This window comes from Falco rusticolus, chromosome 13 (assembly GCF_015220075.1).
Source record: "Falco rusticolus isolate bFalRus1 chromosome 13, bFalRus1.pri, whole genome shotgun sequence".
Lineage (NCBI taxonomy): Eukaryota > Metazoa > Chordata > Aves > Falconiformes > Falconidae > Falco > Falco rusticolus.
Genome location: NC_051199.1, coordinates 7264442 through 7287211, shown reverse-complemented (window position 1 = coordinate 7287211; position 22770 = coordinate 7264442). Strand labels below are relative to the sequence as shown.

Sequence of the window (22770 nt, the reverse complement as noted above, 5' to 3'; positions counted from 1 at the left end):
CGCCCCGCCCCCGCCCCCGTCCCCCGCCGGCGTCACGCGGCCGCGGCCAATGGCCGTGCGGGCGGGGCGGGCGCTCCGGGCTCAGTCACGTTTCTGCCTGTATGAAGTCGGTGCCGGGCTGCGCCGGGCTGGGCGGACGCGGTGCGCGCGGTGAGTGGGGCTCCGCCGGGCGCTCTCCCCGCGGCCGGCCGGGGCTGGGGGGTGCTCCGCGAGCGCACCGGCGGGGATGGCGCGGGGCGGCGAGCGGCGGCCGCGGGGGGCAGGGGGGCTCCTCGTCCTCCCCCTCCTCCCCCGCCCGCTGGGCCGAGGTTACGTAACCCCCGCGCGCCGGGGCTCTCCCGTTGCCGGGGAGACGGGACGGGGCCGCCGGTGGGGCGGGCGGCACTGCGGGGGTCCGGCCCTCTGCCCCCGCTGGGCAGGGGGGCGAGGGGGGCTCCCTTCAAACCGGGGAGGGGGCGGCCGTGACACGCCTCCCCCCCCCCGCCCCCATCTCAGACCGTAGCGGGGGAAGGGGGTGCCGGCGGCTCGGACTCGCTGCTCGGAGCGGGGCGGGGGGCTCCGGGGGCGCGTGTGGTACGGCTCCCGCCCGCCTCGGAGCTCGAGGGGGCGTCCGGGGGTGGTGGGGGCACACGCACCCCCCGTCCCGCAGCCGAGGCCGGGGCGGGAGCTGGGGGCTCCGAGGGGTGCTGTCCCGCGTTCCCCCAGCCGTGCGGAGCTGGGGCAGCGGGTCCCCGCTCAGCGCGGGGCGGCAGTGCCCCCGCGGGCCGGGGCGGGGGGGCCACCGCTTCCCCGCCCCGCGGCCGGTGGGGGCCCGGGGGCGGCGGGGCCGGGCCCGCGGGGCTCCGGTCGGGCGGCCCTGGCGGTTGCGGGGCGCGGGCTGCGGCCGCGTCTGTGCCAAAGGTCAGCGGCGGGGCCCGGCGGGAGCGCGGAGCAGCGCGGGCAGCTCGCCTGTCCCGCCCGCTGCGCATGGGCCGCCGCCCCCTCCGAGGGGACCGCGCTGTCCGCGGCTGGAGGGTGGCTTTTCTCACGTGCGGGGCGGCGTGGCACCAAGTAACAGCCTCAGCTCGCTGCTGGCTGTGAGCGCTACAGGTAGAGTGGGCAACAGGTGCCTTGGATTTCTTTTTTTTTTGCTTTGCCTGTAGTTGCAAGGACACTTTGTTCCTTGAGACCTTGTGGTTGTGCTGCTGTTGACATTAGTAGTGTGCTATTACATGCGTGATTACAAAACACTTTATGTAAGTACAGTTTCATGCAAATAAGTGAGCAGTATGGTAACAGTGAAGCTGACACTTCGTGACGTTTTGTAATAGGTTAGGGTGGGATATGGCATTTCTCTGGGTACCGTGGGAGCTCAAAAAGCCCCCGGTGAGGCTAGCGTGAGGCCTCTGGTACTTGGAAATTGAAGCACTTTGAAATTGTATTCCAGTAAAACAGTAACTAGCTTTGAGATTGTGCATATGCCTTCATGTTGGTTTATGATTTTAGGCTGTGAGATGTCTGTTGTCTTTTCGAAATGTAAGACTCCGAGGTTTACAGTGTTGTACGTCAGAGACTGAATAGCTGCAGCTCATATACTTGCAAGGGGGAAAGGTGGAAATTCTGTAATGATTCTAGTGGTAAGATTGTCTGGTCAAGTCAAAAGTAGAGTAAAAAAACCCTGATTTAGTATAGTGAGAAACTGTTTCAAGTTGTCAGTATTGTTTTAACCACAGAATTTGTTTGCTGGTAGCAGTTAATGTCAGTTAACATTTTTCAAAACTGCAGCTATGTTTTGGAGAGTTGCCTTTTGGTGGTTTTTAAATTAAAATCTACATTAATCTCGGTGATGGCAGAGAGGAATATCTACTTGAATGCGAATGGTTGGTTTTGATAATGCAGGGTTGTTGGTAAAACTTAAGGATGTCAAGGTGACAGCTAAGGCCTCGATGGTGTGGCCCCATTCCGCAAACAGATCCTATTCTATATTAGTTAGTTTTGGGGCGTTGAACTTCATGCAACTTAAACTTCTCATACCTTCTAGGGTGCCTCAGTGTCTGTGTGTGTCCTTGATCTTCTCAGCCTTGGGCACCGTGTTGTGTTTGCACTTTACACAGTGGCTCTTAAATACAAAATCTGGGAGCAGGGCCTAGAATTTGATTCACGTTAGGGAGGGTGCCCGCATCGTTGTGCTGTAACTTCATCCCTTCTTGCTTATGCTTGTGTGTGTTTGCATGTTCTTGTGATCTTTCTTTTTGCTCTTTCTTGCTGAAACTTGCATTATTTCTGTGAAGTGAGGAAGTTTCAGTGGAGAAGTGGGCCATGTCCTTGCTACATCCAAGGCTTGCTGTTAGCCTTGTGATTAGGACACTGTTCTGAAGTGTAGAGTCCTTATTCTGGACTGTGGAGGGTTCTTGCCTACCTCTCTAGTAAGGCCTGAGGGAAAGAGAGGGCTTTTGGCCTAGAGTAGAAGAAAAAAAGTAATATCCTTCAGTTTTGATAGATTTTTGTCTGTTTCAGTTGTTTATGTCAAGGTAGAAAGGAGAATGCTTTAGTTGGGTAGTTGGTATAAGTGTCCAACACTGCGCAGTGAAGCAGCGTGGCCTGTCCTGTGCTGTGAAGAAACGTACTTTGACTTGATCTAGTCCAGAAGGTAAAGGTATGGAAAGCAGGATTGTGGCTTTCGTGCACTTTCTGGTTTCGTTTATGATCCAGAGACTACATGGTTTTGGTGGGCTTTTTGTGTATTTGTTAGTTGGTAGGACTTGTCGTAGGCTTCCTATACTTGTCTTAACACATGAATGTTATCTGTGAAAATCCAAGTAATCTTAATTTGTACAGTTTACTCTTGCTCCTTTTAGATTTCCGTACAGAGGTTTTAAAGAGAGCATATTGTGGCAGCTCTTGGCGTAATACCCTACTTCACTCCTGCTTCCCTCTGCCCGCTGGTCATAAGGTTAAAATATGGAATGACTTAGTTTATCAAGTAAACTTACTTGAGCCTGTCCCTGGAAGAATCACCCTGTGAAGAATCGTGTTTTTCACATAAACTGAGATTTTGATGGTGTTTAGCCATAGTATGGGAATAGAGAGAAAAGTGGAAACTGATTGGAAGTAAAGTTACAGATTTTCCTTCTATCTCAGACTTTATTATGACCAGGAAGTGTTTGGTTTAGATAGACTGATAAACCAAGTTTCTTTTTCCTGGGGTCTTTCCTCACCTGTATTTCTCCAACGTCTTTACAATATTAAAACGTGTTTTATGGCTTTCTTTAAGAAAAGCTTTTTTTAACCCCTTAAAGTTGCTCATGAGCAAGTGACAGTGGGATGAGGTACAATTGGTGTGGTTTAAAAGCAAGTAGAGTGCTAATAGCCAGTAGAACAAGTAAATTATCACTAGCCTAGATCAACTGTAGTGTTTTATGTAGGGTTGCTATGGCTGGCCTATGTTAAAAGGGAACATCGTGTTCTTAGTAAGGCGTTGTGTAATATTTGGCATGAATGTCCTGTAGACACTTTATTATAATGTTACCACATCATAATTACTAGGTGATCAGGTGTTCTGAAAAGGAATTTTTGTGTCCGGTTTTGGTTGCGTGGCCTAAAATTCCTCTATGAGGATGGTGGGTTACAGCAATTTTTAGCAGGGTTGTCTTGCTGCATTCATACTTTCTGCATCCAGTTATATCCCTGTTGTGCAAGTTTTTAAACTGCTTGAATATTTATTATGTTAACCTAGCTTGTCAAGCACGGAACAGCAAATGGCTCAATATCTGTATTATTATTTGTGATTTAGTTTTATTACTCTGAAGGGCTTCAACTTGCACTTTTGGGTACACATGAAGTTGGATGCAGAAAATGTTGGTCTTGAAAGTAATACCACTGATGTTTTGTGTACTGTGCAAAAGGAGTCTGTCCCCTCCTGCTTTAACTGCTGCCTTAAACTTAACCACTGCTGTAGTCATGGGCTAGGCTGTTAATGTTTCATGTGTTGCTGTAGTAAGGCAAAACTTCTGCTTGCTAGTTGTTGGTTAGTAAAGAATGACCTCGCCTTCTGATGTTTTAGAAGAGGTTTTTGGGGGTTGTTTCTTTTTTAGCTACAGGTAACATACTTCCTTCTGTGAAATATGTTTAAAGGGCATGGGAAAAGAGAAGGCAGCATTCAAAAACACACTTCATGGGCTAATGGTTTTGTGATCTGTTGCTGAGATTTCTTGTGGCCCCAGGCCACTTTTGCAAAATAATATTGCAGAGAAGACCAAAATGAGGAAGGGTCAGATGGTTTGGGGATGTCTGCAAAGGCTACAGAGAGGCTCTGAAGCTGCTCTTTAGAGCACGTTCTGTTCAGGCTGACAGTGAGCTAGCAGCCATATGTAGTAGGAAAGCCCCGAACACATGGGAATCCACATGCCTGAGCATATGCACAGTGATCTGGCACTCTAGTAAGTGGCTTAGTAGATCACCAGGCGTGCTCGTGCAGCCTGCTTGTACTCTGCCTGCCAGCAGGGCTGGAACATGGGCAGATCAGGCTTCTGTGCTTCTATTTTGTATTTCTGAAGTTACCCTTTATGTGTAGACAGGGTCTTTATATCTGAATGCCTGCACTGGACCTGTATGAAGTCCAGTAGAGTCCTGTTACTTGGTTCTCTGGCCTTGAAGATTGTGCTGCTACAGTCCTGCAGGGCCTAAGTTTCATGTGAGTTGCACAGGCAGTGGTTTTGAAGAGTGTGCTTTTCCTTGCTTATCCACATATGTGAGAAATTTTTGTGTGTGTGAAAGCTATTGTAAGGTCAAGAAAAGATGTTGTACAGGTGTTTTCAGCTGTGGCTGAAGTACTGTCTGGTGGTCCTAGAGGAGCCTTCTGATTTCACTGACTTTTTTTTGGTAGTCTGATTTAGACATCTTTGCTGGTAGGACACAGTAAAAAGTGAGGCTAAACGTATCATCCTCGAGATACGTAATTGTGGAGTATGATCCCCCTGCCCCCTTCATTTTCTCCCAATAGAAAGCAAAATTTTATTGGGGGTGCTGAAGGGGTAGAGACTCAACGTGCTGCTTACATGACAAAGTGAACTGAAATACACAGGGAATGTGTTTCTTGGGGCAAGAGTACAAGGTTATTCTGAGAATTATGTGAGCAGGCTGCAGAAATTCAGTGCAAGCCGTACTGATGTTCATCCTGAATAGATGTGATAGTGGGAGAGAGTGCTCTTTTGAACATCAAAATCTCTGGGAGACACTTTGGGGTTTGGCTTCCAGCTGTTTTGAGTGTACTATAGTAATTCTTAATGCTTGATTTTTTCCTATAGATATAATTGTTAGATATTTCCTTACCTAGATGGCTTTTAAAAGTAGAACTGGCTTTTTGAAAGTAGAACCAAAGCTGTACTGGCTTTCAAGCATCCTGTCCTAAAACAGAGGCACTTGACTGTTAATTAACACCTGTAATTTTTCATAATTGAAGCTTAGGGAGACAAGATGAAGTGGTGAGGATGTCCAGTACTTCTCCTTTTGTTGACCTTGCTTCCTGTGCTCCTTATTCCTTGCAGCTTTTGTATCTTAGTATGCTTTTTGTGCTTGACCTTATTACATGTGCTTTTATGTTTCTGCTACTTAGTGTCTTTAATTGTACAAAGATCTTCACTATAGAAAGCGCTTCTTTGATTTTAATTACATCTCTACCATGGGTTCCTCTTGTGACTTCAGCTCTTATTTCAGTACTAATATAGCCAATTCACAGGGCAAGTACGCTGTGTTTGTTAGGTTGCCACACTTTGTGGAGTGTATTACTGAAGGCAGTGGGGCTGTATTAGTAATAGTCAGAGAATTAACTTGGCATAGAGCCTTCCAGAATGGGACTTTCATTCTGACTGAAATCGTTAACTGGGTATGAACTGCAGCGATGTCTAAAGAGCAGCATTAGCGTGGAACTTTGGTAAATGTAATACCCCATGGTGAAATTCTGCCCCTTTTTTAAGGGAAGGGAACAGTAGGTGTGCAAATATACTCTTTAATGGAGATATCAACAAATATTAAAAGTTGGAATACAATGTTGTAGATATCTTAGATCTAGTTTCACATATAATAAAGGTCAAATATGTGACTGCATGGTGGGGTGTGACAATTTTTCCCTCCTTTTTGTGACAACACTTCCTCAAATGTATCCTTTTTGTTACTTGAAAGGACAGGAGTTCGCATATGCAAATATTAAAGAGTTCTGACTACTGATCTCCTGCTCAGTAATTTCTCCAGTTCCACTTAAGAGGAGAATAGTGTTTTCTGTTTACAATCAAATGTCTTTTTAAATTCACACTTAATACAAAGAATTTTAGTTCATGTTTAGGAAGGGACCTGTTGTAAGACTGGAAGGAAGTACATCTAGAAGTTTTCATGGGGCAGGTAAAGGAGACAGTGTTTAGTTTCTTCACAAGATGTTTTGGCACAGGCTGTAATAATCTTGTCTGTCAGGGGTGGTTTTTTTCCTCTATGGCAAGTACCCAGCCTGCTGGCAATTAAACTTGGCTCTGGACCATGGCTTATTATTCAAGGTGAAGGAATAAACTTGAGAGAGACAGTTTCTCTTGGCTCCTGGGGGTGATCAGTCCACATCCACTGTGGAGATGTGAGCCCAGGTGGTGGGCTTAGCAGAACAAGGAATAATATACATGAAAGGGTAAAATAAGTGCTTCTAATCTGGCAGAAAAGAGAACAATTCCTGCCAGATAATGGAGGGGTGGCTCTGATTGCTTTTTTTGTGGTGGTGGTGTGGCAAGAGGCTACACTAGTACGTGGCTTCTTATGGTTACAGGAAAGCAAATGATGAATCAGGAGCTAGCCCAGGTTGGTCAGCACAGCACAGGTGAGACTGACCCTCCACGAAGTGAGGTTAAGTTCAACCATGTGCTGGTACTGTGCTATTCATAGTAGAACTGAGTTGACTTTGTCCTGTTACCTCGGGCTAACTTACAGCTATTAGTTACTCCACAGGGAGAATAAGCTGCTTTAAAAACAACAAAACCAATCTAAAACCGGAAATTAAATCATAGCGGTGCCATGGCTGCTTCAGGAATAGAAGTGACTGGTGACATAAGCTTAGGTCCATTTAGGAATCATCGCTTGAGGACCGAGGGATTTATTTTTTCCTGTTTGGCCCTCTGGGACATAGCTAAGGAAGCTTCTTTCTGTGATTTTTTTTTTCTTTTCTTTTTCTTCTTTAAACAGATGAAAGAAGCATAAGTTTCAGTAAGCTGCAAACACCTTTTGCTTTAAGAGTGCATACTTGTATTTTGGAATATGGAACTAGTCTTGGTCATTATGTCAGTACTTTAACTCAGTTGACTTAGCTGTCTGGGGAGTTTTTTTCATCTCCGAAGGCTAATTTGGAATTTGTGTTTTGGTGGTGAAATGTTTTAAGATTGTAATCTGTGGAAAAAGAAACATAACTTGAATTCAAACATGTGATCTCAAATTTTGTGCTAGATAATACTCATTCTTCTGCTTGGATGTGTTCAGTTGAGTGAGTGGTTGATTTTGAAATACTGTGTTCATCTTGGTATTATCTAAATGTTCTAACAATAAATGAAGATCATGGAGATGGAATTTTGGGGGGTGTCATGTTTATAAAGGGAACAGAATTCAGTGAACAGTTATTCTGTGCATTGCTCAAGGAACCAATTTAGAAGTAATGTTTTTAATCAGTAAGATTTCTTGCATTTCCTCCCATTTTGTATTTGTAGTATTTATAACTGTTCTTCATCTGCATTTTACAAGACGAGACTTGTATTGCATTGTTAGATGGACTTGATTGATGTTTCATAAATTTTTGTCTTATAAAACTTGGTGTGTTTTTTTTTTAATAGGAATATATTGATGACACTTTCAGACTTGGAAAGATAACGATTAGTACCTTCATTAAGGTGAGTGTCTGATGCTGTCCCCAAGAAAGTGATTTATAGTGTCGGTTCTTTCTCAGTGAGTCTGAACTGTTTTTTTGTTTTTACTTTGTATGCTTCCTTTGAGCTGTAATGTCAGAGTGACGAAAAATAAAAGATGTTCAGAGCATTAAATTTGTAATGACCTGTTGTACAACTCATGGAAGCACATGGAAGTTCTGCTAAATCTCTAAATCTTCAGGAAACAAATTTAGTGTAGCATCCAGTATCAGGTGCTACATCTGCATTGCTTGCTGTGCAGAAGTTTTTAATACCTTCCCGTCTTTTGATTGCTCTTGCAGGTGTCATCAGAAATTTGAATGATGGTGAAAATGTTGGGGTCCAGAAAACAAAGTAGCTGGTGTTAGATAATCAGGGTGATAGCTCAGGAGAGAAAGGAAAATGTTATGCTTCTAAGGTTTGATTTAGAAAGCAGGTCATAGGTCCAACGGTATTTTTTGGTCAGTTGTGCTCTACTTTCTAACAGGCTGATACTATTCTAATCTCTGAGAAGTTGGACACGGCATCAGAGATACTGACTTATGCATGTTTGTGTGATGTGTGAGAAGCTGACAAAGAAAAAGCTCACTACAACTCAGGTGGGATGTGTGGTGGATTAAGAAAGCAGAATAGATAGTCAGAATTATGGACATATTTTGAAAAGGAAGAGAAGTTGATGGTTATTGGAGCAAAAAAAGGAAACAGCTGAGAGCTTAAAGGAGATCAGTGGAGGCAAATAATCTGTGATGCAAAGAAAACCTATTAAATAGATTTTGTTACGTATGTGATCTGATGATGGGACAACATTGGCCCAAGAGAGGAAAGGAAAGCATAGCAGTTATGGACAGTACTGTAATACTGCACAAAGATGAAATTCTGACTGAGATTTTGAGGGTTAATACTGTACTGTCTGATTAGTCTAAATGATTGGGGGGAAAAAACCCCATACTGTGTTTCTAAAGCTACAAAATGTGATCTGAATAGGTTGTTAAAGCTGACAACATTCTCTTTTCAACGGTGTAGGTGTGACTTCAGTTCTCTACAGAAAATGAACTTGGTTGGGCTCCTGTTACACAGGTGTGTTCCCTAAAGCACCTTATTTATTCTTTTCTAATATTTGAAGTCTTCAATGCTTAGAATAGATATATTTCAATATCAAAGGAAATGTTGTTACGAGCTCTATATTCTTTGTATACTGATGAAATTAAACTTCCTTTTGTGGAAAAGACCTCCTTGAGATGCCATACACGAATAAATTCTTCTGGTTCTTTGGGATTTGGGCACACTCAGTTACCTGTAAGTTTCCTCTGATAACTAATAGAAAACCAGAAGATTAGATTTAACTGACTCTAATTCTAATCAAACTGATAAAATACCTGGTTTGAAGGACTTGTATTTAGTTTCAGATAAAAATCCTTTTGTAGTAGATTTGTTTTAGCTTTCAGTTAAAATGTAGAAAGGCTTACGAGAATTTTAAGTAGTTTGCAAGAAGTTTTTTTTTCTTAATGTTTTCCAAAATGCCTAAGTAGGTGAAGCCAATGTAACACCCAATTAAAATGGTACATACTGCTGCTGCAAATATCCTCTTCAAACCTAGACTCTGTTAAAACTTTTTTCACCTATGAAAATGTCATGATGGAGGTCAGCAAACTAGAGAAGTGCTATGTCACTTCATAAATAGTCAGGCAAGACGTTGTGGCTAATTACTTGTAGATCTTGATTAGCGAAGGCAGAAACTTTACACTATTGAGGAAATACAGACTACAGGGAGATGATGTAGTGTAAGGGAATTGGAAGAGCTGTCTTTAAATCAGGATTTAACTAGTGTTGAAAGACATTCCACATTTTCAGTGTCTAAGCTCAAAACTGAAATCTGCAAATAGCTCCAGATATGGCAATTTCTAACAGCTCTTGTGGTCAGAGATAGAGAGCTTATAATTTAAATCCTGTTTTATCAATTTATGATAAAGATTGGTTCTTTAAATGTTTTGCCTCTATGTACACAGATTTTTATCATAATCTGAGATTTGTAGAACTTGTAGCAGCTCTGCAACATTATACAGAATGGAATGTTGTGAATAAATTCTTCCTTAGGTCTGGCCAACACAAATGTACTTTTAACAGTTGGTAGACGTGCAGCATTTTAAATTAAGGCATGTTAACATGGGCTGTCTTCCAAAATGGTTAGCTTGGGATTTGAACACTGTTCCAAACATTTTTGTTCCAAACATTCCTTCTGCCTATTCAAATGAAGCATTTAAACTGACATAATTGTTTGCCACACAAATGTTGATCTTCTGGTTTTTGTTCTACTGTTTCTTTGTGTTACATGTCAGTGGCATGTACCAACAGACTTAGTTTCCTAGACTTAATAAAATAGGTTTCAGATTTTCTTTCTCCTGTTGAAGTTCCCAGTGTCTTTCTTGGGAAAGTTTATTAGGAAGAATAGTAATGTTGATGGACATTGCTAGTACAGACTTCTAAATGTAGTCACTTTTTTTTAAACTGTGAAGGTGACTGAGCATTAGCACAGGTTGCCCAGAGAGGCTGTGGAACCTCCATCCTTGGAGGTATTCAGAAGTCATCTGGAGGTGATCCTGGGCAGGCTGCTCTTGCTCAGTGACCCTGCCTGAACAGGGCATTGGACAAGATGACTTGCAGAGGTCCCTTGGGACCTCAACTTTCTGTGAATTTAAACTTTGTAACTGCCTAGTAAACTCCTTAATGCTCGTACCAAGCCTACAGCTATGTAGATGAGTTTAGATCAGGTGTTAAAATGGTGTTCTAACGAAACTTCTTAAGCACTTGGAGCTCCTATTGACCACATGAGGCATTTTGCTCTATTATCTACTGGAGAGGTTGGCCCTTCGTTCTTGGTGGCTGTGTCAACCCATGCAGACTATGTACATACTACACATGTACACAGCATGATACCATACCGACAGTGAATCGGAAGGGTTATTTTTTTCTGGTGTAGAAGATTCTGTTATTTTAAAGCTCTGTAAGACCTTATTTTAGAACAAAAGTGTTTAAAATGTAGACTTGTATCTGATTCTTCTGCTGGCTGACAGTTTCATGTTTAACCAACATTTATCTGCATAGGCATGGCATAACTCTGAGCATCTCTCTGGTATCTGTTTGAAGAGGACACTGTTGGGGGGCCCAGGTATTTCTTTTATATTTTATAGTTGTAGAGGTGTCCGGACTCTGTAATGGTCAAAGATTTCCAGTGGAAGAGGATGAGACAAGAATTAAATGCATGTGGGAGACTCTGGACCTAGAGACTTCATGCTTTTGATGCTAGCTGGGAGGGAGCTTGATAAACACTTTAACCAACTTTTCATAGAAAAAACAGGTAAGAAACATGCATAACTGTTAAAATTCACGTTAGTAGAAAGGTGCTTTCCCTCCTGCCCCCTCCTAGAGCTTATGTAGAAAACAGATTGTTCTGTGTTTATCTTAGAACTGTGGTTTCAGTCATATATACAAATTCAGAACTATTTTTTGGGTATAAACTGGGAGTTACCTGATTTAAAGGTGAAACATTTTTAGTCTAAAACCGTACTTATTTTATAATTCAGATTTGTTTTTTGTTTGTGTGGGGGTTTTTGTGGTGGTTTTTTTTTTTTTTTTCTTACTGAGGTAACAATCTGGTTGGAAGTATCCTGACTTATGGATGCAATGGCCCTGGCCTGGTGCTTATGCTGACCTCTTCCTGTATAGGTCTGCTGTAAATTCAGGATGGTGCTTGGATGGCTCTGGACCAGGGCTATGTTTTGATCAGTTCCTCTTGTAAAGTGGCAGCTGTAAGCAGTGGTTAATTAGGATCACCATTATAAAGATATGGCTAACTTTTACTTAAATAAGAGTCCTGTGCTCAGGATTGAACTGAATGGTAAATTCTTATCAAAAATTGTGAAATCAATGCTGCAAAATTCACATTTTATGGAAGCACTGGTGATATTCTAGGTGTTATTGATATAAATAGAAAACTGAGTTATACCTCATGCCTTGTTAAGAAAAAGAACAAAACCTGTTTATGATGATTTGCAGTGAGATGAGGACTCTATTAAAAAAACCTTTCTTTTTTCATCCAAAAAGTCTTGCAGGAAATTAAGCATCTTTTGTGGTGCTTTTTTTTTGTTTTTTATTTTTTTTCCTCCCCCTTAAAGTGAAGTCTGGGAATACTGCCACACTCCCCCCCCCCAAACATGTCTTAGCGAAGATACTCTGTTAATTGTTCCATCTCCTGCCACAAAGCAAAGCTCTCTGTTATTGCTGGTGAAGTTGTGCAGTTAGACAAGTCACTTCTTGGGTTATTGTTTGTTTTTCCACATTTTTTTCCTAATGTTTTGCTACTACCAAGCATTTAATTATTGTCTAATTGCACAGGGAGCGTACATTCATTGTAGATGTTAATTTTCAGTTTCTCTGAAATTGCATGATATGATTAAACCCCTGCTAGTTGTTTGTCATACAAATGAGAAAACTTGTACCATTTTTTAAAGCAACCATCCAGAGGACATGTGGAAAGTCTTATTGTTAATAAGATCTTTAGTAAAATTGAATCCTGACCCTTAGGAGTGGCACCTATTCATGCTAGTACAGTTAAGAGTCCCCAAATATTCACCTGTCTAGAGTCATAAACTGTGGTGTGCCTCTTGCTTAATTTGGGAATATTATTAAGTTCATATTAGTTGCAGATTTAGACTTAAATCTTCAGATGTTCACCTGTTATTCAGTTATTGAACTAGGTAATTTTCACTCTGGATTAGTTTTTCATTCTTTAAATGCCAATACTAGGCATATTTTTTTGGTATGAAATCTGGAGAAATATCTGTTTTCTGAATGTAACCAGATCTCTGATGAAATAAGATTTTTGAGTTTAAATACTGTAATTTCAAAAGAAATTTGCCTCCTTGGTATTCTCAGTCCTTCTTAAGAGGGTTTTTCAAAAGCATAAACTTGTTAGTTCTTCAAAAGTTTGTCCATACATATTTTGGTGTGTTTTTTCTGGGGATGCTGAAGTTCAGGCATTTAGGAATTAAAGTTCCATTGTTTTACGGCAGGATAAAGGAGCTGCTGTAGCTAATGAATAACCAGAAGACATTTTCTGCGTATCTAACCCGGCATATTAATGCCTACTTTTGTCCTTCGTGCTCAGTGGAAATACGTCGCCTTTTTCTTACACTGCATCAGGATCTTAAAGGTTTCTGGTCTTTGCCAGAGTGACTTTGGGAGGCTTGCTCTGTCTAGAAGAGCAGAATGGCTTTTGTGAGCCAGTTGCCTTAAAATCAAGTTTAACTGGTGCCAGTTTAAGATTTAAAAGGAAGTTTTTATTTACAGAGTCAAAATAGGCAACATCCCTTAAAAATTTGGAAAGATGGAGCAGAAAATAAAGACAGACTGGCTTAATGGACTTCTCTGAAGATGAAACCTAAAAGAGCTAGCTCTTCCTTTGTTTCCACGTGACTGTCTGCACTTGCTTATTGAACTTGGTATACAATGCAGTTACCTTCCTCAGACTGTGGTCACAGGAGAGAACCTCAGACTGGGAAAGCATGCTAGCTTTTACCTTTTCATTCTTGATTGGAAATTTATTCATGCGTATAAGTGAGATGAATATTTGCAATTTATTATGGCATTTTGACTCGCATTAGTTTCAATGCTAATGAATTTCTCTGGGATGACTGACCCTCTGTGCTCCTGAAGTGTTTGCATGGTGCTTGCATATGCATGCAGATGTTCCACTTAAGGTTGTCTTCTGTTTGAGAGTAAAGTCTAGCTAGATGCATTCGTTCTTATCTAAAATTACAGACGCAGAGCATGGTGTAGGGTAATTGCCAGTCTGTTCTTTTTCCACAGTTATTCCAATCTCTTCCTAGAAAAATCTCTCTGAACTTATGGCATGTCTTAATAATATTGCTGCTTTGGGAGACCTTGGGTTTTTTATTTATTATACAAGCTCTCGTTTTAGAAATGCTCCTCTTCCTTCTTTTCCTAGAAGCTCTTAGAAGTCTGCCATAATGTTTTCCCTATTCCTTCCTATTTATTCTTCCTGTATTCCTTACTCTGGTATGTGCCTCTGAGGCTTTTGAGATTTTGAAACAGAAGACATTTTGTGCAAGACCGACTTTCAGTGACATTAATCTTCCAGTCCTGCCTAAGAACACCATTCCATCTCAAGGAGTTGAGGCAATTGTTTTTGAAATATACCTTTAAAAAGGTCAAAATTGTATCATCTCCATTACTGGGATACTTATTTTTGGTTTTGGCATTGTTGTCTTTGGGCTCCAAATTGTAGTCACTGTAACGTAGTTATGTAGGAACCGCATAGATGCTTACTGCGGGCAAAGCTGCAGAAGCACTGGCATGTTGCTAGAGACAGAAATAATGCAACTTAAGCATTTTGTGGGCACAAGTTCCTGCCAGGTATCAAGAGGAAGAAAATTTACATGGTATCTTCTGTAGGTCAGTACATATTTCTCTTCCGTTGGCAATTCTCTTAATTTGAACTCACTGCTTAATATAAAAATAATTTTAACCTCCCTGAAATCTTGACTGTTGTTGAGTTACTCAACTCTTGTTCAAGGAGGCACAGGGAAGCCCTGAAAAGTTATTGGACAGTTTATATATCTGTCTATCTATCTATATATATATGAAATTATTCTCTCCCACATAAGGAAGCACTCTTGAACTTTCCTACAAATACCTGGTAGAAGCTACCCTAGGTGCCAGGGAAAGAACAGAGGAGACAATAAGTGATACTTGGAGGTGGAAAAAATTCCTCATTAGTTGTTCAGAATTTCAAACTGTAAGACTCTACGTGCTAGCAATGGCACAATTTCAATGACACTTAAACTTTCAAAGTTTACAAAAAAGACTGGGGAAATAATTTCCCAAGTAAACATTGTTCCAAACAATATTTGTTGACAACTCTTGAGGCTAAAAAATACTATGGCATATGTCATACTCTTTGGCTTCAGAATTCAGCAGAAGAGGTTTCTCACACTTACAGACTGAAATAAGAAATGTTTGCATTCGAAGTAAGAAAGCTGTGGAGCTGTTAATTGCTCCTCCCATAAATAGCACAATTTTCCTGATACATGTGTTACTGCAATGTTGGGCTAATTATTTAGAGAATTTGGGGCTACGCTAAGAGTCTGTCTTCTGCCAGTTAATGCTTATGATCCTATCAATAGTGATTTATATGATTTTCTTTAAGGGATTTAAGTATAGCAGCCTAGAGTTGGTCTGTGGGTTTTTTGGTTTGGGTCTGTTTGGTTTTTGTGGGTTTTCTTGAGAGCTTTTTCTTTACCTCTAAGGAAATTATATAGCATAGTTCACTAGCAGATAATGTTGTTTCAGTTATGGCAGTATGTTTTTCTCTTGTATCTAAAGCTCTTTCTGAGTAGCATTTGGTTAGAAAAATAGGAGGAAACCCCTGCCTTGGGCACAGAATATAGCATGAAGAATATTAATTTTCACCTTAAAATTCCTACATGTCAGACTTCCTTTTCAGGTGGCTGTCTTTTTTTTCCCAAAAGCTTCATTTTAATCGTAATGGGGTTAATTGGTGTAATTTTGGTATGCATAGGATATTTATTTGAAGTGGGTAAAATGCTGTAGATGATCTCCAAGGTTAGCTTTAACCTTCTAAGGGTAGGTAAAAAGCCGTCCTGTTGCTAGCTGAGTAGTTTGCTGGAGTACCTTTACTCACTGAATCCTCTATACAATACTATAATCTCAGTGCCCTCTCGAGAAACAATAGTGCAGATGACATGAGAAATGGCTTCTTGAGGGTGGGCTCAGTTATTTAACTAGATAGATGCTCTTATTTCTGCAATACTTGAAGTAGTGGTAAGAGCCTTTCCTGTGTGAGAATGTATTACATTTTAAAAATGCTCCTTACCTTTACAGTAACAGGAGGCTTGTCTCATATGCTGTCCGTGTAGGTATTCCCAGTGCCACCTTGAGTCTCCTGAGCCCTTTGATGTTTTTGGTCACTGTCAGACAGAATGAGATGTGGCTAGTCCAGCGTTGTTAAGCACGGGCCATGATGCTGCAGATAGTAGCATGGGTACCACTAACCAGTTGGGCTCGTTAGGAGCATGTGTGGTGAGAGTAGACTATATGCAGGGACAGAGCTTCATTAAAATGTCTCACTAAGTAAAGCAAGTGAAAGTGCAAGCTCTATCTGCCAGAGAGATTAAATTGGAGATGAACTGTCTGATCTAGTTAATCCTTGGCCGCCAGAGTATGTGCCATTATGAAATAATACTATAATTTCATCTAAAAGTAAATATTTTGTTGCATGTTCCAGTTATGTAATTTTAAAGACAGAAGTGGCTTCCTTAGTGCAGAAAAAAACTTCATTAGAGCTACTAAAGTGTAATTTACTGCCTTTATACTGCTGTTCAATACAACAGCGTAACAGGAGGTCTGTTTAGTCTGGATTAGACTACTTGAAGTGAATACATGCGGAAGTGAAATGTTGTTACTTTTTACTCTTCCCAAAGGGGTATTTTTTATGATTACCTATAGTGAATTACTAGTGAATAATCTTGTAAGGAAAACAAATATTTATTTATTTATATACCATTACTGATGGCTTTAAATGAATGTCCTTAAACTACACTTCCTCTTTCAAATGAAAACAGATATCTTGCGTATTACTCTGGCCAAACGAGGAGACGAGTAGTATTTTCTTCTGAAAAACTCAAAATAAATGTAAAATGTCTGGAAAAACAGCAATTAGGAGGGTAAGAAAATAGTTTCAATGTTTTTTCTGGAGGGGGGGAAGTTGAATCATAGTGTGTTTTAAATGAGTATTAAGTTAATGTTTTCTGTTACAGGCTTTGTAAAAAAATTTCTAAAAAAAATTGTGTTTAAAAGGAAGCTGTTGCAGTTAATATTAGCTGAACTTAGTTGCAGACTTTCTCATTGACTTTGTCATTCCAGTCAGGGGTTTATTAGTCAACAATTGTGATCTTGAATATTTTAAAGGAACAAAGAAGGAAGAACAAACATGGTACTGTTCTTTTACGAACAATCCTTTTTTTTTTTCCTGATGATGCATTAAATTGTTCGAGAGTCTTGATTCATGGTTTTGAGGTATTGGTGTCTGTGGATTGCTGAAATATAGAGCAAATGAGTCAGATTGAGTATCTCTTTTTTTTGTTTATGAAGTTGAACTGCTCTCTAGTACTTCTCCTTTGATGGGTCTTCATTATTAGTCTGTTCTTAGCTCATTTCTGTATACACTGATTTTTTTGGGGCCTGGTGCATTGGAATTTGCTTTAAAAGCAGGGGTATTTTTGTTTTGTTTTAAGATTACTTTTTTAAACAATGCAGAATATCCCCCCACAATTAGTGGTAATCAGTAGATAAAATTATTCTTAGGCTTATTTGTTGATAAATAGGTGGGTTTGTGTACTTAGTTTCCCTGTTCCTGATATGTGTTCAGTCTACCTACCTATGTAGCATACAAAAAAGAAAGTGAAGAATTTGGTCAAAATGGCAGAACAGCTCTTAAAAGAAAAAAAATCAAGACTATGTATTAAAAAAAAGACAACAAAAACTCCAAAAAGCCCCCCCCCAAAAAAAAACCCAAACAAAAAACCTCCAAACCAAGTAAGAAATCCTCTGATGTCTGAATGGAATTTTTTTGTTTGTCAGGGTAAACTGGAAGACAGGGGAATACTTTCGCTGAAAGTAATAATAGCTATTGTTCAAATTGAGGCAGTAAAATTGTCAAGTATTAAGTAGGAGAATAGAAAACAAGGATTTAACTTTTAAGGAGTTATTCATGTTTATTCCACTTTTTGTGTGGGTTTTTACCAAAAAATAAATACCTTTTCTACGGTAAAACACTATTAGGTGTGCAATTATGTTTAACTTAAACTTTTCACTGTTCAAATGCTGAATATATTAACCATGAATATCACTTATGACTCTTAATTTCATCAGTCAGTGAGAATTCCAGTTTGTCAGCAAAAGCAAACAAGGAAATTAATTTTTTCCCCTCCTTTCCTTCTTCCTCAGATTCGTGGGTCTCTATGTCCAAACAGAATTTGTAGAGAGAGAAAATTCTGAATATGGCTTGATTTGCTCTTGATCTTCGTGGTGTTTCTAATGAGTCTCCCATGGACTCTATCAAGTTCAGGGGGTTCTACTCTAGCACTGAGGAGCAGAACCCTGAGCAGCAACCTGGTATCAGTGAAAACATTTCTTTGGCGTTCTCTTTAAAAGAGCAACAGAAAATGAGCGATTATTCTGGACTTGCAAAAAGCCATAGCCAGATGATTGCAGAAGATTCAGAAATTCAGACAAAGCCTGAACACTCTCACGAAGTTCTTCAGGAAGATATTGAAATGAGCAGTGGATCCAGTGGAAATGACTTCAGTGGAAATGACACAAATGAAAACTACTCAAGTGGGCACGATTCTCATGGCCATGAATCTGATGAAAATGGGAAAGATTCAGCGATGCTCATGGAAACTTCAGACTGTCATAAGAGGTAGTAGCTAATATTAAATAAATTTCACTTATTTTTGTCATAAAAGTGTTTTCCATTTGAATATAATTTTTGAGTAGTAACTATGCTATAAAGCATATCTTCAGATTGAAGCTGAGTGTTCTAGTTAACTTGTAGTCTTGTATGGTGTAAATTGTGTAATACGTTATAATTCATAAAGAATTACAGTGTTCTGCAGGGCCACTCAATTTGAGTCTTCTCATCATTTCGTAGTTAAGTGGCCTTACTTATATACTTTGTTGTAAACCAACTTCTATAATTGTATATAAAAAGTGTCAGTCTAATCTTATACATAAGGATGCAATTGTGCTATTTAATCTTTTAAATAATAGCTTAGTGTACAGAGCAAAGCTGCAACAAGAAGAATCTTAGACAAACATGTAACAACTATAGTTCTTATTGTGCCAGGCAGCTTTTAAAGTAGTCTTTTCTTCTGGATAGCCAGTCATGAATAGGAAAATACAAAGCTAAAATGAACCAGAAGTTGTTAGGTTTACTAATATTAATCTCTTTCTATTTTTCCTTATTCTAGTTCAAGCTCAAACGCATTCAGTCTGATGATTGCAAACTCTGAACACAATCAGTCTAGCAGTGGGTGCAGGTAAACTAATGCGCATATACTTTCAGTAATTTGCATGTATGTAATGCTAAATGCTGAAAACTAAATAGTGTTGTATTTTGATTTTTTTGTTTTGTTTTGGCTAAACCTGGAGGAGTATGCAAGAAATGCTATTTTTTACTCTCTTCCTGTCCATAATCAGTAGTGTGTCCTATTAACCACTTGCATGGAACAGCAACAAAAAGCTCTAATTCAATCAAGTTATGTGATAACCTTTCAAGTCATCTTACTTTGATTTGGTAGCTTAACTCCGTAGTTTTGTGTCATTCACTTTGAATATTGCTTCAGCCCTAGTGGTTCGTGGTTTGGTTGGTTTGTTGTTGTTTGGTTGTTTGGTTTTTTTTTTTGAAGCTTTGCTTCAGATTTTCTGCTCTTCAGAATTTAGTCTGAAGACCTTGCCTGGGGACAACCTTAGTAGTGTGTTTAACATCAGAATTCACCCATTGATTTGGATGTGTTCTGATGTCCAGCAGCCATATCATCTACCTCTCCTGTGTTCCATTCGCCAGGATTCAAGCCTCAAGTCTAAGGATAAACCAGCATCAGCTGCAGGAAACCCTCTGTATGAACTCTGCTTCTGACCCTGATAGCCTTGAGAAACCTGGTGGCACTGAAGGCTCAAATCTGGACACTTCAGAGTGCCCTACTGTACTTGTTGGGTTTTTTTTAAGTCAGCTTTTGATCAGGAGACCAAAACCTGATCCTGAGCAGGTCAGGGATATTTAGCTATAGCATACTGATGTTAAGACCTCTATCTACATGTACCTACCTGAAAGTGTTTCTACCTGATGCCATTCCTAGAGAAGTGGTAAAATAAAATTACGCCTTTGCACCATTTGGTGCTTGGTGAACTTTTTTTCTGTCTGCCTTGCAGGCACCTGGAGATTTTGGTCTATGCTGTATTTTTCGATTGGAAATTGTGTTCTGGATTTCGTGTTGCTTAGTGTGAAAGACAGAGTGAACCAAAGGCGTTTCTTAATCTTCCTCTCCCATTGATGCAGTATTGTTCACTGCAGGATTTTTGGGGGATTACTTATTACAGTTTTTCTGATGCCTCTTTATTTTAAATTTCATTAATAGCTCTCTGCTCAGAAATGAAGAAGAACCCAGATAGTACAGTGTCTTCCCCAACTGTCAGGCACAGTGCTGGAGGGTTACAGAGCAGAATTTGATCATCTTTTGGGAATGAGGGTATCTAGAGAACGATCTTCAAAGACAAGGCTAAAATAGGTTGATAAGCTATAGGTTTAGTCTTTAATTCAAAGACTACTGGGCTTTGGATTCACTATTGGTACCAACTGCCTATCAGTTTAGTATCTGTAGGTACTTTCCTAGTTAACTCTCCATATAAAGCATAATGGAATGCTCCTCTCTTTATAGAACTGGCTTATTCTGTCCTCTGCAAGTCATGCCTTGCCTGTAGTTTTGGCTACTGTGCCTGATGCTACTGACCTTTGGAAAAACATTTTGGAGTTGTATAACCTATTTTCCAAGGAGGCCCATCTTCTATATTTGCGGCTGCTGTAGACTAATTTGGAAAGGTTTCTTTTCTTGCACGAGTCCGCTTTCAGGAAGCATACTCCGAGAGTACAAAGACAGCAGTATGCTTGGTTACTTCATAATCTTTTTCTTCTCTCTTTTTCCCTACTGCCAGCATAGGGGGTTCTTTGTTAACAAGGCCCTGTTAGATTGCATCAGTCCAAACTGTCAAGCCACATTGTAGATGTGGTTTTAATATACAGCATGAACATAATGTTTCCCCAGGGAGTACTATACTCTTTTTGTCTTATCCCTGGCCATTATTTCTCAGTACAAAATGACCACTGATGAAGTGAATGCTAGGTTTCGCGTAGTAAGTTGTGATGTAAGCAAGAACAATGTGTATTCTCTAGTACAAGCCAGCTTTGTCACTTTGCAAGCATTTTTGGTGAAATATGCCCAACACCTGTCAGATGATTGATCTACCAGAAGAACTTTTCAAACTTGTCAGAAAAATGTTCAGAATCAGTCTTGAAAATTACCTGCAAGTGGAAGCCACTTTACTGAGCACTTCAGACAGTACAGAGCAGTTTCCAAATTTATTGTTTCTACAGTGGTTCTTAGGGTTGCAGCTTAAGAGACTAACAGCTATGACAATCAGGTGGTAAGAGAAAACCTGCCTTTTGATGGAAAAGAATTTATTTTCAGGAAGGTTTATGTAAAGCTCTAGAACCCTTTTGATTGTTGGGACTGATTAGCTTTTAAAATCTACTACAATGAGAAAGACGAGGTGATTTTTTCCATTTTAACTGCTTCCTACCCACCTGCCACCCATCTTTGTCATCCTCCTCCTCCCTTCACTCCTTTTCTCTTCCTCTTTGGTTTTGTCAGTGCCTCTTAATAATGGGGAGAGATACAAGGAACTGCAAAGGCAGGCAATAATTCTCTGATGTTGGCACTAATAATCTCTGTAGTTTGACCTTCTACACTGAGATAACGCTCCTGAACATGCACCTGGGAAATGTCAATGTAGTTTGTCTCCAGCCTCCTCTGATTTATCCCCACCCCACCCCCACCCCATATTTAGTCAAGTTTCTTTATCCTTTCTAATGTATTGCCATGCTTAACTGGGATACGTTGTTCCAAGGATTTCTCCATTTGTTTTGTTAACTTGATGCTCTCCCACTGCCATTCCCTTTTCAGGGACCTTTCTTATGAGAACCTGCTTGAACAGGAGGTGAAGACTTGAATGGACCTCCTGCTTCTCTCCTTTGAAGTCCATGAACATTTCTATTCGTTTGAATTTGAAAGAAACTAAGGAAAATACCACTAAAAAGGGAGGCGGGAGACTGGCAAAAACCCCTAAATATTATCTGGTGCTTGGATATATGTACTGTTGTACATGCAGAGTACATTTTACAATAAGACTTCAGGTGGTGGTAAATCTTTCATTTCAAATGGTTCTAGCTAATTTAAGAATGATTGTAAGTTCTGAATATTGATATGAAGTGCTGGAAGGGTTAATGTGGCTAGCTGTATGAATTCAGGTATGTGACAAGTGTCAGAGTATATTTGGGTTTCTATGAGGATTGTATGTCTCTTCAAGCATTCAAGTGACATTTTTGTTTTTTGTCTTTAATCTTACAGTAGTGAGCAGTCCACGAAAGCCAAAACACAAAAGGAATTGATGAAAACATTACAAGAGCTGAAAGCTCACCTTCCTTCTGAGAAGAGAATTAAAGGCAAATCTAGTGTCCTAACGACATTGAAATATGCCCTTAAAAGCATTAAACAAGTTAAAGGTAATCAAGTATGATACTACCTTAGATAATGCCAACCACGATAAAATTAAATTTAAAATAGGAATCTAAATGTGGTTGTCTGTGTAAAGCTACATTTGTTATGCTTGAAAACATCTCTAAACAGATGTTTTCATGGTGTTCCCATTTGTTGGCTCTGTTAACTTGTGTTCCTTTGGGAATTAAAGCAGCTCTCTAGTTGCTTGACGTTTTACTGATTTTTTTTTTTTTTTTTTTTAGTTAGAAAATTAATTTGAAAACAATTTACAATTTCATATTATTTGAACTGTCAAACAGACCAAAATTTACAATCGTGCACATATGGGTTTATTAAGATGAGTTGATTTGTTTGGCTTACTGATGAGAAAACTCTACCAAGGAAAAACTAATTTGGAGTGCTACCTAGATTTACAAGCTCCCTGTTCTGTG

The 22770-nt window shown here is 40.1% G+C and overlaps 1 protein-coding gene across 11 annotated transcripts in view; it reads left to right on the top strand.

Annotated features, from left to right (window-relative positions):
* Positions 1-84: 84 nt before the first annotated feature.
* Positions 85-22770, top strand: part of PER2 (period circadian regulator 2) — a 51294-nt gene continuing 28608 nt past the window's right edge. The window contains exons 1-8 of one of the 11 annotated variants that reach the window (XM_037406679.1): positions 85-150; positions 7836-7892; positions 8931-8984; positions 11010-11073; positions 16568-16669; positions 17952-18426; positions 18977-19045; positions 22190-22344. In XM_037406679.1, the coding sequence (XP_037262576.1) occupies positions 18053-18426; positions 18977-19045; positions 22190-22344 (598 nt within the window). In that variant the 5' untranslated portion in view covers positions 85-150; positions 7836-7892; positions 8931-8984; ... (1 more) ...; positions 16568-16669; positions 17952-18052. Of the gene's footprint in view, positions 151-7835; positions 7893-8930; positions 11263-16567; positions 16670-17951; positions 18427-18976; positions 19046-19572; positions 22345-22770 lie in introns of those variants that run through there. The other 10 variants (XM_037406689.1, XM_037406688.1, XM_037406685.1 and 7 more) reach the window with 10 other exon arrangements.